At 38.6% G+C, this 17,248-nt stretch overlaps 2 protein-coding genes across 5 annotated transcripts in view; one reads left to right on the top strand and one right to left on the bottom strand.

Moving 5' to 3' along the window:
- Positions 1 to 1,088, top strand: part of LOC111341039 (GPI-anchor transamidase component PIGS) — a 9,597-nt gene extending 8,509 nt beyond the window's left edge. Inside the window, exon 17 of the mRNA XM_022947983.2 lies at positions 237 to 1,088. Within this exon, the coding sequence (XP_022803718.1) occupies positions 237 to 369 (133 nt within the window). The 3' untranslated portion in view covers positions 370 to 1,088. The remainder of the gene's footprint in view (positions 1 to 236) is intronic.
- LOC111341038 (apoptosis-inducing factor 3) lies at positions 1,017 to 16,605 on the bottom strand. Of its 4 annotated transcripts, none has more exons than XM_088744102.1 (20): positions 16,458 to 16,605; positions 14,505 to 14,577; positions 13,398 to 13,617; positions 12,988 to 13,032; positions 12,464 to 12,548; positions 11,608 to 11,658; positions 11,241 to 11,302; positions 10,121 to 10,207; positions 9,838 to 9,929; positions 8,897 to 8,976; positions 8,526 to 8,576; positions 8,081 to 8,196; positions 7,581 to 7,652; positions 6,957 to 7,020; positions 6,067 to 6,143; positions 5,508 to 5,622; positions 5,139 to 5,237; positions 2,430 to 2,505; positions 2,080 to 2,184; positions 1,017 to 1,354 (listed from the first exon to the last, which is right to left on the bottom strand). In XM_088744102.1, exons 2-20 carry the CDS (start codon positions 14,552 to 14,554, stop codon positions 1,342 to 1,344), a joined length of 1,560 nt encoding a protein of 519 aa, XP_088600228.1. In that variant the 5' UTR covers positions 14,555 to 14,577; positions 16,458 to 16,605; the 3' UTR covers positions 1,017 to 1,341. The 4 variants fall into 4 exon arrangements, with proteins under 4 accessions (XP_088600228.1, XP_088600226.1, XP_088600229.1 ...); XM_088744100.1 differs by lacking the exon at positions 16,458 to 16,605 and adding an exon at positions 16,135 to 16,405; XM_088744103.1 differs by lacking the exon at positions 16,458 to 16,605 and adding an exon at positions 15,400 to 15,517.
- Positions 16,606 to 17,248: the final 643 nt, after the last annotated feature.

The raw sequence follows: 17,248 nt of genomic DNA, 5'->3' as shown, positions 1-17,248 counted from the left end.
AGGTTTGGACCGCGAATCTTTATTGATCCTCCTGGCGCGGTGCCGCACCTTTGTTGGCCTTAGAGTTCTGGTATTAACATTTAGATATATAAAGGTTAGATATGTTTGAGGTCTGTGGTGAGGGATTTCGTTAGAGTAGGGCGATATAACTAGGAGAAATGGGGTGGGGGGGGGGGGAAGCTGCTTTTTTTTTTAATTGAAATTACAAACTAGTCTGTGTTTCACTTGTTCCTTAGGTACGCCATTTACATTCCCCTGTTTTTACCCATCAGTCTGCCTGTTTTACTGTCTTTGAGGCAGGCAGTGAGATGGTACAGAGGACACGACAAAGATGGCGAGAAGGACAAAGACAAGGATAAGCAAGATTGAAACAAGCTCTGAACTACAAGAACAACAAAGATTACAGGCTGGGAAGAGAGCACACGGAGTTCAGTCAAATAAGTACATGCGCAGTCTAACTTTATGAGAAAGGAGCTACGGGAAACCATTCCACAGTGACATGATTTTGACTCACAAATAATGCAGAGGTACGAATTACCAGTGAAGACTACAAGAAAATACGTGCAGCGTAGCATACATGCATTTACGAAACACACGACTTAAAGTGCCACAAATCAAAATCCATGCAAAAATTCCCAGCCTACACTGCAGATAACTCGCTCATCCTTGAGGGACTAGGACAAAATGGTAACGTGTCGACGACTAGAGAAGCGCATTCCAAAAGATTTTCAGTGCGGTAGCTCATATGTGAAGAGTACATGTGCAAACCCAGCAGAATGAAACAGAAAGCTTCGCGAAGTTCTGTTTTCTTTTCTTTTCTATTCTTTTTTGAACAACGAATTTCAACGTAGCAGTTTGCCATTATTTAACTAAGTATCGATTTAGGTAGCAAGGTAAAATGAGAATTTTATCTTTATATTGCGAAAGAGTATTTTGGTAGTCTTAGATATAATTCCCCCCTAGCGCATGTTACGCCTTATAGTTCAAAAGAAAAACTCAGTTTGTGCTTCACTATATATCGTTTCGTCAAGTATGTTTTATTTTAAACTTGTCCGCCATATATAGTGGAATAAAAAGTTGTGAAAGTATCTACATCGAGAATCTTGGGGGAAAATAGTTCAGTATATAAGTTTTTACTCAAATAACAAATACATTTACAGCTATCACCTGTCCATGGTAGTGTACGTACATAGTGGGATGCACGATTTTACAAATGATTTCAAAGGAGAGCCTTTCTTTTTCTATTTTATCTAAAAGTTCTTATTTTGAAAAGCGTCGTGATATTTGCCAGCCAACTTCAGCTTTTGTCTCTGTCATAGTACGGATGTCTTCGTTTTCGTTCTAAAGACCGGCCCTGAATTAAAGAAAGTATAAAGTCGATTGTTTATTATGAGGAAAAGAGCACAAATCTTGCACACTTAACTGAAATAGTTAGGTTTGATACGAGGGAGGGGTGGGAAGGGTGGAATGAGACCCTTGGCCGATTAAAGTCAAGTTCGACAACTTGGGACGACTTGTCCATTGAACCTAACTCCCCAGTATTTTCTGATGATTTTCTCCAACAATTTGCCATACAAGTCTCCAATCTTGTTTGGGGAGTGACACTAAGTGCAAATTGTGAGATCAGAGTGACCCCCTGGTAAGGGTCCTTTTAGCCGCTTCATCTATCAAAATTTGAATGATTATATTGCTTTTTCACTTGTTTTACTACACTACATCTTTTTTAGTGGCCAAAGGGTATAGTTTCGCAGGTCAATAAAGGTAAAAGTTACCTAAAACAAACCCCACCAATCTTTCTTCCTTTCTCTGTGATGACGTTTAACCGACGCTTTTAAAACTCCTCTATAACCATTACGGATTCAGACCGGATATTGCAATGAGCAGCGAGGCACACCCACAATCGGCAAGTTGCCTTAAAGCTTTGGCCGAGTCGTTTTGTTGTATTCTCGGGCAGGACACTTTACTCTCACAGTGTTTCTCCCCACTTAGGAGTGTAAATGAGCAATACTCTGAGCTTCTCGACATCTGAGCAGGCTATTACCATAATAACTTCAGCGGTTTTGCATGAAGTGTACCAACCTTATGTCTGATGCAGAACGCATCTTCCCCTCAAACATTTCGTCCGCTGCCTTTGCTGCTGCATTCCCAGGTCCCATGGTCGCAACAGCAAGGATTTTATTCCCTCTGGAAGTAAAAGAAAGAACAAGGGAAAAGGAAAATAACTAGTGAAAAAGCAAGGATTGAAAGAAAAAAAATCAAAAAACTACGGGCCAAAAAACCTTAAATGACGTCTTCCCACGCGTTAGCAAACGTCACGAAGTTTACTTAAAGTTTTCACCAGTTAACTGCAGTTTCAGATTGACAGTGTAATTATGTTTCCTAAAGATTTTTAGAAAATTAGTTTAGGTGTTTATATTTGTTTAACTCACTTAGCAAAGTAAGCTGTAAATTTTTGTTCTTCGACGCTTCCGTCAATAACGACGTCATCAAATGAATGGGCGTGACCTAAGGACAAATTTGACAGTAAAGAACTCATATAATTTAGAGTTTGAAAATGATGGTAACATCAGGCAACCTTTGATTGGCTCGTGAGATTACTCTGTTTCTCTCGCCTTCGTCCTCTCATTTTGCTTCACATCACGCCTTACAGTTAGGGACCAGTCCCTCTCTAGCGCCTGGAGGGGGGGGGGGGGGAGGAGAGAGGGTTAGAGGATCACATGGTTTTTAAAGGGAACAGGGTGGGGATCAGCCGTCGCCAACAGTGTGGGGATCATTAGAACATTGCAGAGCCTAGAGGGGGATAAGGTAAAGTTTATCTTGACTTTAAAAAAAAATCCTCTGAACCTCCTCAACCACGTGATAAATAATGACCAGTCCTTGGAAGAACTGGTGATTTTTTCTTAAGCTTCAGTTGTGACAGTTTGTCAAGACGTATACTAGAAGTACGATTAGGATGATTTTAACAAGTTTACTGACTGAGATAATTTGGATATATCAACAAAGTTGAAATGGTAAATTGGCCACCGTAATGATTACAAAAGCTGACGTTTCGAGCGTTAGCCCTTCGTCGGAGCGAATAGAGGAATTGTGGGTTGTGTGTGCTTTTAAAGGCAGAAAATGGAGCTACGTTATTGGTGGGTGCATGGCAACGAGAAAAACATGAATAAATTAGTGGAATGAAAAGCGTTCATTGATCCCTGTGGGATTGAGACTGCCGGTTTGAAAGATGAGCTTTTGTTCAAGATTTTTACGGCTTTCCGTGCCACCTAAGTGCAAGGAAAGACCGCAGATTGCCATATGTTGCTTAGAATGATTAGGTAAATTAAAATGTCTAGCGACTGGTTTAGAAGTGTCCTTGTCATTCCTTTCCACGTCTCGAAGGTGTTCTCGGAATCGGTCACCTAGTCTTCTGCCTGTTTCGCCGATGTATATCTTTTTGCAATAAGTGCAAGTTATGCAATAGATTACATTAGTGGAGGTGCACGTGAAGTGATCGGTGATCTTAATGGATCGTTTAGGTCCCGATATTTTATCAGTGTTGTGAATGAAAGGACACGTTTTGGATCGTGCACGAGCGCATTTAAAAGTGCCTGGTTGCTCATTAGTCTGAAAAGAACTTCTGACCAAAAAATTGCCTAAGTTTTTGTCGCGTTTGAATGAAATGAGCGGAGGCTGCGAAAAGATAGTGCTTGTCTCTGGATTGTTTTGAAGTAATTTGAAGTTTTTAAGAATGATGGATTTAACTGAGTGGTTGTGAGGGTGAAACGTGAGAGTGAATGGAATGCGGTCGGAATCTTCCTTATGCGACGTTTGTAGTGCTGAATGTCGATCAATAAGTTGAGCGCGGTGGTAACCCGCTTGAACGACGGAAACAGGGTAACCACGTTTATCGAAGAACTGGCACATTGACTCTGATTTGTGGTGAAAATCAGAGTCATTACTACATAAACGACGAAGTCTTAGAAACTGAGAAAAAGGAATGGAATTCTTAACGTGAGATGGATGAGAAGATGAATATAACAAGTAATTATGCGAGTCTGTAGGTTTGTAATACACACTAGTGCATAAACCGTTACCTTCAATTGAAACTTTGACGTCTAAAAAGGATAAAGAATTGTCAGAAATTTCCCAAGTATATTTCAGAGCCGGGTGAAAAGAATTGACTGCAGTTATGAATTGAGTGAGCTCCTCTCTGGTAGAGGAGGTAGCGCCGATACAGTCGTCGATGTAGCGACCGTAGAGTTCAGGTTTGGACCCGTTGTATTGGCTGAAAAATTGATGTTCGACAAAACCTACAAAAAGATTCGCATAGCTAGGTCCCATTTTGGTGCCCATGGCTACACCACTGGTTTGTTTGAAGAAGTTGTTTCCGAATGAAAAACAATTGAGTGTGAGCACTAGTTCGGCTAAGCGTAGTAGTGTTTCAGATTTAGGTTCCTTAACAGTACGTTATTCAAAAAAATGTTTAAGGGCCAGAAGGCCTTCGCCATTAGGAATGACAGTGTAAAGAGACGTAATGTCCATGGTGAAAAGAAGTTTGTTTTGGCCAAGGAAATTAAAGTCTCGAAAAATTTGAAGAGCGTGTTGGCTGTCTTTAATATATGATGGTAAAGTTTTGACGATGGGAGCCATAATTTTGTCTGGATAGCTGGAGATAAGTTCGGTAGGGCAACTGCAAGCCGAGACAATGGGCCGACCCGGGTTGTTAGGTTTGTGAATTTTAGGTAAAAAGTAAATACGAGAAGTTCTAGGAGTGGTTATGATGAGATTCTTTGCTGTGGCCGGCAATTCTTGTTTAGTTATGAGTTGGTTGATCGTATTCTTGACGGAGTTTTGATTGCTGGCAGTGAGGTCTTTGTCGATCTTTTGATAAAAAGAGGTGTCAGAAAGTTGCCGCAAAGCTTCTTTTTGGTAGAGGTCGGTGCGCCAAACAACGACTGAGCCGCCCTTATCGGCCGCTTTGATAACTATGTCTTTGCGTTTTCTAAGACTTTTTAGAGCCGACCACTACTGACTGAGAGCCCAAAACAACTCGGGGCTATGCTTGCAAGGATTTACTTGGAGGAAATCAATTCTGATTCTGCATTTCTGGTGGGATGGTAGAAAGTAGCTGAACTCAGATACTTGGCGACACTTACCACAATATCTGATACTTTTACCATATTGTGAAGTCCAGAAGAATGGTATTGTGTCGATCTCTTCGTTTCGTCCAAGCATATTACGCGCAGCAGTCAGTCCTACAATATAAACAGCACATCGGGTTAAACACGGCCATTAATTTGCAGGACTTCACTGAACAGCCAGCCTAGAGCAGAGGCGACAGGTTTCCCTTCTCGATCTTCCTTTACTCGTGCAGATCTACTTTTTTCGGGCACTCTCGACTCTCGATTTTTAAAGTAACACTTCAATACAACAAAAATAAGATAAGACTTCACTATATTTTGATCAGGATTCGCTAGCGAAATGTTTAACAGACCATTTCAACTACATCACCTAGAAAAACATACCATGCTTGTGCGAGATCTGCCAGTGACCAATAGAAACCTTTTCCCAGCCCAACATCTTCAGAGGGAAGTGAGCGATATCTCCAGCGGCAAAAACCCCTTCACAAGCCTTCATGTACTGCAATGGGAAGAAACGATAGGTTAGCAAAATAGAGGTAGGGCATGCTTATCTGTCCATAACCGTAAGGTTTTCTCCAAAAGAGGACACTAGTGTCTCAAATGGGTCACCAGTGTCTGAAATCGGACACTTGTGTCTGAAATCGGACACTTCTGTCTGAAATCGGACACTTCTGTCTAACATTGGATAAAAGTGTCCAAAATTGGGCGCTATCGAGTTTTTTAAATTTTTTTTTATTTTCAATCCCAGGTATTTTTTCCGATTCATTGCCAATTTCGTTCGTCATCTTCGTTGGCTTGAGAAGTAATTGCGAAATTTGGTTCATACAAAAAAGATGGTCAGCGCTGAAATGGCCTGAATTAGAGTAACCTTGCCCCTTAAGGCTAACTCTACAAACTGCTTATCATAAAAAGCCTTTCCGCGGCAAAACGATCTTATTCTAACCTTGTCAACAATTACATCTCCGCGGCTGGTCTGAGGCACGCCACTGTTTTTCAAAAATTCAGTGCATGGTGATACACCTAGGAAAGAAAGTGGATAGCGGTTAGCGTAGGCTCCAGAACTAGCGGTCTGTTTTGTTCTTGAGCATCATATTTCCCCCCTCACAATGACTCTCTACACACTAAATTCAATGGGTACCAGCAAATTGTGTGGGAGACAATTAACAAATGGTAAACACCACAGCGTACACTATTGAGTTATGGATGCACGCGGGAGGTTGCTAAGCACGAAAGAAGCGTAAGAGTCGCTCGAGGCGATAGCCGAGAGCGACTCTAGCTTCTTGAGTGCTTAGCAAACCTCCCAAGTGCATCCATAACTCAATAGTGTACGCTGTGGTGTTTACCATTTGTTTTATAACATAACATTGATACATTGTAGCTAAAGAGTTCCCTTTTATTTAACAAATCTTACGTGACCAGAAAAATCAAGCGCGCGCGGAAAAATAGTCTTTGCATTTGCTCACGTTAGCAGCGTACACCCATGGGCAAATGGGGAACGCTAAATTGACCAATCAGAGCGCGCGCTTTACTGTGGTTATGTTATAATTTTCCTTGGGTGTACCCTGGTGCTCTATCCTGGATTGAGTTGTTTCAAACACGACTGGGTTAGGTCAAGCTTAGAGTAAATATTTTGAAAGTACTTGTATAGCCTTGCAAAGAGGTTCCTGATACTACTTTTCAGAGCGTTCAGTTTTGCCTTGCACTAAGATAAAACCCCACAAGAGGTTAGCAAGATATACGCTTGCAAAGAGGAGAATCAAAACGAAAGCCGGTTACTTTGTGAATCATCATCCGGCACTAACGTAAATTGTGAAGAAAGTCAGTGAACCATACCTAATCCCTGGATGCAGATATCACCAGGAACTTCTGTTCCATTGTTGAAACACACAGCTGTTAACTGAAAGTAATACAAGAGACAGTTCGTATTACAGACGAACTAAAAAAAAACTGACAAAGCAATTGGTGAACTTTTAAGTTGCACAGAATTCGTAGAGTAATCGATTGACGCATTGCAGTTTCTTTTGCTACATGAATTTCGGATCAATATCAACAATAAAACGTAAGCAAGTAACGTTGTTTTGCGCTTAGATCCACAAAAACGTCAATAATTTTAAAAGTTTTTATGAACTCATAATACATGTTAATCTTTTCTGGCGTGAAACACCTTTTTTTCGGTTCAGTATAAATATTCTCCATACTGTTCTCTATACATTTCCTACAGTTCTGGTATTTGTTTAACAATCAAGAGCTTCTTTAGTAGGTGATCATTTCCTTTATTCGCCTCACCTTAATGTTTCAGTTAGGGATGATATCGTTAAGAGAAATTAGATGCTAGTCACTTTTAAGGGCTTGCGAGTTAGAAGGCAACTTTGTATGTCCTAGAACTCCCAAGACGTAACTCCATCCCTTTACGGGATGACAAAATTAACTTTGTTATTTAAAGAGAAAAATCCTCACTTTTCCGTTGTCACCTTTGAAACTACTGACAGCAGCATCGGTGATGAATTTTACTCCTTTGTTTTCGTGAGTCTGAAGGAAGAGGAAACAAAGTTTCAGAGTGCACCGGTTTAAACAAGCTTTACAGTACGAAAGAAGGGTGATTGCAGGCTGTTTGGGTCAAGAGGCCGTTGGGCTTTTGAACTTTTTTCCATACAAACAGTTTTTCTTCAGGCTACGCAGCTTCCCTCACTGTAAAACTCCTGGAAACTCACTGACTTTATTTTCAAATTTAAGCTGTAAATCAAAGATTTCAGTTCCTAATCAGACTTTAGGGTTCATGCACGGCACCTTATAATATCTCTGAACCGTTCCCAGTTGTCATGTCCACGTCTACTCGACCGCACGGTTGCGAGGGACTAGGACCACTACCGACTTCCCCCGCGCGCACCTCCCACTTCCTCGTTGTTGTTGAAAAGTAGAAAAACGACTGGGGACGAGTCAGTAGAGCTTTCCATTACCTTTTTCAGCATAGCGCCTATCTTCTCGCCTAGCACGTTGGCAAAAGGAATACTGCTTCTACCAACACATGTCACAGACGCTGCTTTGTCTGCAAAGTTCGACGCCAGTTCCATACCTTACAGATTAAATTGAAATGGTAAACCAAAATTACCGGTGATCTAAATTGAATTCACGTGATGAATGAGCAAGCTACTGACATCCATGGTACATTCTTCCCTTGGCAAAAGCGAGGGAAGCTTGGGTGAGGCTGCATCACCCAACCCAAACTCGCCTCCGGCTCGTGATTTGCAAGCCTTTTGTCGTGTTCTCCCACCATCTCAAATGGGCTATTACGCCGGAAACGGATACAGAGTACGGTCTATTGCAAAACAAACTGAAATAAAGGTCTGGCATTTGATACCAAGAGTCAATGACCAGTGGGATATAACAACATCAATGATTTACCAATAAACGAAGTTCCAATGATAACCACGTTCTTTCCAGGAACAAAGGAGGCTGTATAAGATACAAACACACATGGTTTCCATGACCTTACCACAATGACGTTGCCTAAAGTTAAGATGATTACGATGGCTAACAACACCAAAGTTAATTAACGCCACGGCTAGGAAAAATGAAAAATCAAAGTTAACACTGACATGTTAATGTCGTCATGTGCAACAAAATGTGAGATGCAATATGAAGTAAGATTGGTTTTAGAGTCGAGACGGTGGTGCAAGTTTTCTGAACTAATCATTAACTGTCATTCTGCAAAACTTACACCATGGTGAATTTTTTTAGACACTCGACTACAAATTACTCTTTAATGTACTCACCAATCTGGTTAGCATCTTCAGGACTTCTCAATAGAAAGATATTCTCCAGATCATTTCCAGGTATACTTAAACTTCTCGGTCTAAATGCAGTTTAAAGTAGAAGACGTAACTCTAATCAACTATAAGCTTCTAGCATTCAAATTGACTGTACTACATCGAAAACAGAACTGAGCAATGAAAGCCATTGTGTAATAGGTGGACAGTTGAACAAATGGATGAAAGAGTAAAAGAATAAGAAGTAAATAAAATGATTGGAGAATGGATAGAAGGGTGGACGAGACAGGGATGGATGAAAAAGTGAATTCAAAGTGTAGATGGGTGGAATGAGAGAAATTATTGAAAAGAAGAGGAAAGGTGATGTCAAATAAAGGGTACAAGGGATGTAGGGAATGAAGAAAGGAATAATTAAATGAGGGGAACACTCGCGTCCACATGAAACGCAAAAAAATTCATCCAAAACTGAAAACCCACAGTATAGTTTTATTCAAAACTGAAAACTACATCTAAAAATCCTGGTCTAGTCCTCTCCAGAAGTTTGGATGGGGAAAATTCACAAAAATTCATCAAAAAGCCACCCTGTAAGTCTGAAATTGTCAGGAAACAGGATATCACATCCAAAACTGAAAACCAAATGGCAAAAAAAAGGAAAAATGCAAACTAATACATACACAAAAACCTAAAGACCCACTTAAAAAAAACCAAAAACACCGCAAAACTGATCTAAAAAATGACCAATTAACTGCAAAGCCAAAAAAGTTTCCCTCTGCGAAGGAAAGGGAGATGAACACTTGAAGGAAGGATGTTTACACAATGAATGTGGTCAAATGAATTCTAACAGATAGATAGCAAACAATAACCCACATCAACAAATACATGGAGATACAGGTAGGAATAGGTGCAAAGGACAATTTGATCATAAATTGTAACAAAAATTAACTTACTTTCCTCCTGTAGCAATCAATACATTATCATAGTTTAGAACTGTGCTATTACTTAAAGTGACAGTCTTTTTGTCATTGTCCAGTGCTGTAGCCTGAATGAGGAAAATAACCAAATGCTATATCATTAACATTGCAATTAAAAACTTGAAGAAAAAAATAACACTTTGCCTCATGGCGCAGTAACTAAATCATTTCTTTCTCTCCACAAACTTATACACAGTAATGCAATATATATCTGAATGATAATACAGTTTCCAAAGGCTCCATGACTATATTGACTTACCTCAGTTTCTGTCATGAGCTCAATATCATGATCCTTCAGAAAATCCATTGAACGTAGTTTTAAAGAATCAGCTGTGGCAGCCAATTTCTAAAATGAAAAAAAAGCTCATTTATGGCAACAAACTTACATTAAACAGAAAAACTAGTTATAACCAACAAAACTGTTGATAAGAAGTTACTAGACAAAAAAAAGTGATTGTTAAAAAACATAAGCTACCCCAATTGGCTCAACATTTTGTTTGAGATATGGGTACAACTTAACCTTGATACAATTCAAAGCCAGTTCCAAAGAACTAACAGATTTATTTCCAAAAGTATTGGAAGATTGTTTGGAATCAAAACACAACTTTGACAAATGGAGAGCTGTTATATACAAATTATGAAAAGCCTTTCCAGTGAAGCTTTGATTGAAATAAACTGAGGTCAACAGATCCAAAGAGAACTGCAATGAAAATGAATCTTTTGATGCCATACTTCATGATTCCAAATTCACACTTAACTGAAGGCAACAGAATCCCCGGGGGGTACTCGATATATTCCTGGGTGGGGAGGTGCAGCACAGCCCCTCATACCCTGACCCTGTTTAAGACAAATATCGCTTATTTTCCTACCCTGTTTCAGACAGAATTCCGATTTTTGATACCCTGTTTAAGACATTTAATGTGCCTGGTATCAATGCCAAAATCAATGGAATTCAATATTAATTAAAATTAGAGCTTGTAAAAATTTTGCTGTTTATCTTCCAAGAAAAGATATCCTGTTTAAATAAAAAATTGATAAATCAATACCCTGATTAAGACAATAAATGATAAATTCAATACCCTGTTTAAGACAAAAATCTCGAAAAACATACCCTGGCTGGCTGCACGTCCCCATTAAGCCCTTATAAGGGAGTACCCCTCCCGGGACAGAATCCAACTCTATTAGACAATTAGGGGAGTATGGATTCATATCAGCCTTTGAATTATCATCTATTCCTCTACAAATTAACTAAGACTCTACAGAGAATAAGCTTCAACTGTAACAAGTTTGAGATGATCAGTTAAGTCCCTTAGGAAATTATTACTGAACAGGTATTAGGATGACCTATGGAAAACAAACAGAGTGGGCATAACACTGACCTTACTTAAAATTGGTCTATCATAGGGCAAGTGAGCCTCTTTTGTGACCATGATTACACGCCCTATGAGGAACAGAAGCTCCATTAAGCTTACACTAATGTGTTTGAAGTAAGACTCTTAGTTGGCAACAGGTTGTAGTAAATATTATTCAGTTGACAGGTTAGCACCATTTGTTATAACCATTCTTAATCAAATATATGCAAATATATGCAATTGATAAAACTTATCCCTGCTTGATTCCCAGCAGAACTTTCTGTCACTATGATCTGTAAAAATTGTCTCTTGCATAAAAAAATAAAAAATTTCCAATCTGCAAAAGAAAACTCCTGCAATATTTTTGCATTATAAAGTATCTTATTTTAAGTACCTCTGAATCCCTCTTCTCTCAATGTCTCTGCAGCTTTCATAGCTGCCCCACCTGCATGGTGTAAAAGAACCAAACTCATTTCAATTTCCATGTGAAACTTCCTGCTCCTATACAAGGGACCCTATTCCTCACCCTTAATAAGATAATTTACAGCTAATAACTGTTTAACACTTTCTTATCAACTTGGAAGTTCAAGTTTCTATCAGAAGATGCTTTCCAACAAGTCTCTAATTTATGTGGGACATTAAGTCTCTGATTTAAGTCTCTGATTTATGTGGGACATTATGTACCACATAAATCACCATAATTATCTGACAGCATAAAGAGGGGGGCTTTGGGATTTTCGGTTTTGCGGTTTTGACTGTCTTTTGGATCGGTTTTTTGGTTTTCGGGCCAAAAAGGTTCAATTTTTTGGTTTTGATGTTCAGAGCGGTTTGTGGATTTTACATATTTTTGGATTCAGTTTTCGGTTTTCACGAAAACTCTGATGTGGTTTACGGTTTTTTCTTTTTGACCCCTTTAAAGGTGACAATGTAGCGCTTTTGTCAGGTTTGCATGTGGTTTTCGGTTTTGCTGCCTTTTTTCATCGGTTTTTCAGTTTTGGAGGTTTTTTCTCCAGTTTTGCGGTTTCTCAGAGGCCCCAATGCCCCCCTCCATAAACTATCCTTACTCAGTTAACTGCTGGGCACATTTTCCTTGTATTGTGACCAGGAGCTTTGAGAAGAGGTGTGGTATTTACTCAAGGATAACTGTAGTTACATACCTTCTCGGCTTCTTTAATTTAACCTTTAACAACCCATGAACATGACAAACCATTTATTTCAACAGATTGTTTACTTCAAACAAGCTAGCTCACCTCCCCCAATGATGACAAAGACTCTTTTGTCATGACTCGTGTCTGCATTAACCATCTTTTTTACTCTTTTATGAGATGTAAATTGCTAAAGTGAAGTTGACACAAATTTTAAAGTAAATGTGCATATACTTTGACAATAACACTTTTATCAGATGAAGAATCCTAAAATAAAGTCATCATTACCATTACCATCAATAAAGATGCCAAGAGAGCAAATTTAAAGAGTCTAACTTTTGTCTTGTACTGCATTGGGGTAGATGAAACCAAACCTTCTCATGAAAGATTAACATAAAGCTTATAAAGTTATCACCACTTAAATATTCTCACAGTGAGGGGATTATGGGTAGCTTAAATGCATTGAATTCAAATGCATTTTGAGTGAAATCTGTTTACATTACAAGATATTGTCCTTCTACCCTACATTTAATCTTAGACACCACCGTGGAAATCTGTATTAGCCCTAATCAAAGCAATCATAATCATAAATTGAATCTGTGATAGGCATAATTTTGCATTTTCTTTACCTCTGGATATGCCCTAACAATAACATTGTCATTCTTAATGACCACCTGAAAATAAAAACAAAAAAAACAAAAAAAAATTACTTCTCAAACTACTAAACAATTTGCCATGAACAGTTATGGAGAAATTATATATTTTTGAATGTTATAGATACAATCTAGAAGTACTTTTCCCCCTGAGGTCTCACACTAGCTCAACCTGTCTGCACGTATTGCTTCCAGACACACTAGCTCTTTAGTTCCTTCATTTTTACAACCTCCGTCAAGAGTGTATCCCCTTTCAAATTTTCCACATGTGTATTGACAGTTCATCCTATCTTTCATATTTCTTTCCCTGATTATCTCATTCTTCAACTCCCTCAAAGTACTTACCCTTGTTGCTCTGTGAAAATCTATCAAGAAAAACCATTTACCTCAAATTTGGGCAAACTGTCTATTCCAGGAAAGTCTTCAATATCACCAGTCTTAATGTTAAAGCAAGCTCCATGCCAAGGGCACCTTACTCGTCCGTTACTGAGATGACCAGTTGATAATGGAGCACCATAGTGGGTACACTTGTGGCCAACTGCAGAATACTCCCCCTTCTCCCGTACCAGCAGTGCTTTACCTTCTCCAATGTCAATTGTTTTCATACTGCATTTTAAGGAGACAAGGCAAAAAATACGATGACTGTAAGTATCTTATTTTACAATTATCAGAATTAAGTGTATGCATGTATAGCCAATTACAAATGAAATACCCGACAAAGAAATTACGTATGATGCACGATCCTCGCAGTAGATAGCGCTATTTATGCAAAAGCGAAAATCAGACCTGAAAAAAAATATCAGGCCTGTATGGGACTCGAACCACTGACCTCTGCGATACTAGTGCAGCGCTCTACCAATTGAGCTAACAAGCCAACTGGGAGCAGGCCGTTAAGTTGGTTCGTAATAAACCCGTGAAAGTGATAAATGAGATAGAATAAATATATGAAGTTCATATATTTTGAACTGCGGTATTAGATACGTATGATGCATGATCCTCGCAGTAGATAGCGCTATTTATGCAATAGCGAAAATCAGACCTGAAAAAAATCAGGCCTGTACGGGACTCGAACCACTGACCTCTGCGATACTAGTGCTGCCCTCTACCAATTGAGCTAACAAGCCAACTGGGAGCAGGCCGTTAAGTTGGTTTGTAATAAACCCGTGAAACTGATAAATGAGATAGAATAAATATATACTTTTTTTTTTTCAGGTCTGATTTTCGCTATTGCATAAATAGCACTATCTACTGCGAGGATCGTGCATCATACATATCTAATACCGCAGTTCAAATTATATGAACGACAAAGAAATTGTAGTGTATTCCGAATACAAGGCCGGGAACACAGTAAACCAGATCAAGATGGCGGTAAGGACTGTTTTTGATTTAGGATCAAAACCTCGTGTACAGTACCAAATATGGAAAACAGGTCTCATGACACTAGCTTCAACATAGAACAGGGAACCCCAAAATAGGGAAAATCTAACAATTACCTTCCATCTTGCAGGCAGTCATCATATTGGCCCACATTAACCTCAATCATGGTGGAGCTTTCTGCAAATGTTCCTATAGATTTTGAAAAAAACACAAATAAGTCTATTTTGTAACTGACTCTTATTAGCTCTACAGGAATCAAAAAAAGGTAGCAACAAGTTAAAATAATGCTATAGAGAGCACAATGGTGTGTTCTGATGAGGAGAGTAATTCTGAAATCTGAGCTAAGATCATTCTTAGCATGAGGGTCCCCTATACCCCATTGCAAAACTGATGTCACATAAAAATATTTGACCTTTTCAAACATTGCGAATAATATCCAGAACTCCTTCATGTTTATGCAAAATTCGAGACAATCATTTTAAATTAATATTTTTACTTTTTCTAGTCTTGGCAAGTCTTACGCGTCAAAAAATGACATACTGTCTTACAAATTATTTTATTTCTTTAAGATCCATTAAGTGGTCTGTTTTATGACTTTCATCCATCCATATCAAGTCCATTTCCTGTCGAAACCTAACCACAGCTGTTCAATAACAATACATACATTTGCAAAACCATAAAATGATGGAAATTCATCATGCAAAACAAAATGGTTGCCAAGTTATGTCTACTTCAGCTCATAATCACAGGTCACGTTTAAATAGGAAATCTGTTCATGTGAAAACCAAAAGATCTTATTATCTTCAATCACAATTCATGAATTAAAAAAAAAAAAGTCAATCAAGATTCATGAGAAAAAAAATTGCCCAATCACGCTTCACATAACAAGTATAGGGGGCCCTCTAGCATGACCAGACTAGAGGAAACAAAACCAGAGCAGAATAGAGACAAATACACTAAGTTTGTGGTTAAAACTCAATTTTCCTGAGCTATAGTAATCCAATCTAATACCCCTTGCTTCAAGTTCCTCACTAAGGCCCTCCCTCTCCGGAAGTCAGCTGCCGCTAAGATGCTTATGTTTACTAGTAGTAAAAACCAGTCATTGAGTTGTTATATCAGCCACTTTCATGTAGAAAATTACGCTGAGATAAATAAAAAGAGAAGGAAATCTCAATTATCTCAATGCATATGTAATCCCTTGCAGCAAAAACAATTTAATATGAAATCTGATTTTCGAGGAGGAGCAACGAATAATAACACATATTTTCGACAGATTATTTTACGTGAAATCTCTCTAGCGACCAACATTTGATACCCTTTGTTTAATCAGAAAGGTTCAACTTGCCACACAAATAGTATGCGGTTTCCATATCTATTTCCTTCAACGGTGAATTTACTCCTAAATTTTGTTAAATTAACGCTTGACACGACTGACAGTTCGAGAAAATATTCATCAAATGCTCACTAAACAAATTTTCGAATTGTAATATCCTCGAGTAAATAATTCGATAAAACTTTGCTTCAGGTAAGTCCACGCTACAGGAGGTCTCACCGTATTTCTGCCAAATTCAACGCATTCAGAAGCATACTCTTGATGGTTTTTCAAAAAGATAACACATCCCTTCCTAGTTTTGCTTTCAGGTGTGAATCACAATTACGCATTAATATTCGCATTGAAAAAGACACATTCTGAATAAAATGAGCCCGAAGACCTCAACACCCTTCTTTAGATCTTACAAAGCTCACCTTCTCCCGTTTCCGTAGTCAGCGTCCCAGTTGTAGAAAAACTGGCAAACGATGGCTCAGGGACAGTTTTTCTACCCACAACAACCTTCTTATCTCTGTTAGAAGATACCGTGACTCCCATGACAGGAAAAATGCGATATGGTAATTTAGTGTGAAAGTTGTGTTTACGCATGAATTTACGCATGAAGCGTCCAAACACATCGGGTCGGAATACAACTTCTACTCCCTTAAAGAACATCTAGAACCACTTGGCAGGTGACCAATCGAGGCGGAAGTTACTTTTCAAAGTGGATAATGAGCAATAAATGGCGGTAATAGCTTACCTGTCTATTAAATGTCACCAGCTACAGGGTCTGCAAAGCTCACTGTTATCATCAAATGTGAGTGTGATGTTGATCAAAATAATCTATCAAGTAAACACCACTGTAATGTCCATCTAGTGAACGATAGGCACGCAAGGCGTATTAAAGAAACTTGTTGTGGGAGTGACTGAGATCGTTAGCGAAAATTTAAAATAAAGGCGGTTTCGTGGAAATTTCTCTAATATACTTTCACCTTTTGTAAGCACCCATTTAGATGCACAACAGTCTTAAAATGAACTTACCCCTTTTGATTCAAAATCACTAAATATAATATTCCAAGCAGACACAAATATCCCTCTGTCAATGTTATTTCAGGTTTAAGTTCTCCTCCCACCCAGGGATGGATAGTGACCCTGTGCTTTTGACTCCTTGGGGTCAGGGAGGACCACTTGATCACTTGATTGTCGTGGATATTTACACAGGTAGTGGCTTTGATCTCTCTCTAAGTTTTGAACATAGTGAGCTATTCATTTAATCAAATTTCAGATTTTACAGTCACAAAGCTGATTAAATCAATCAATCGCTCAATCTGAGGTAGGCTTAAAACAGAGTACAAGACTCCTTTAAATCAAGCCACCTATTATTACATCATATATATAGCTAGAGAAATAATTGAGTTATAAATTAATAAAAAATATATATCCTTAAAAAAAGATGCAATTCAAAATTAGAAAAAATTTACATATCAAACTTATCATAATAAAAGGCCATCAAATTCTTACGAAAGATTGACAAGGTATTTGACTCTCTTA

Source organism: Stylophora pistillata, chromosome 13 (assembly GCF_964205215.1).
Source record: "Stylophora pistillata chromosome 13, jaStyPist1.2, whole genome shotgun sequence".
Classification (NCBI taxonomy): Eukaryota; Metazoa; Cnidaria; class Anthozoa; order Scleractinia; family Pocilloporidae; genus Stylophora; species Stylophora pistillata.
Note: the sequence above shows the minus strand (reverse complement) of the source record. Positions and strands in the feature narration are given on the sequence as shown.

Bases quoted from the DNA above. Each gene is read 5' to 3' on its own strand.
- LOC111341038 (XM_088744100.1), bottom strand. From the start codon at position 16,372: ATGTTCTTTAAGGGAGTAGAAGTTGTATTCCGACCCGATGTGTTTGGA. The intron at 11,659-12,463 runs GTGAGCTAGCTT...TACACCATGCAG, and splicing joins CTTTGTCATCATTGGGGGAG to GTGGGGCAGCTATGAAAGCT. The intron at 2,506-5,138 runs GTAAGTGTCGCC...ATTTGTCCTTAG, and splicing joins TAAAAGTATCAGATATTGTG to GTCACGCCCATTCATTTGAT.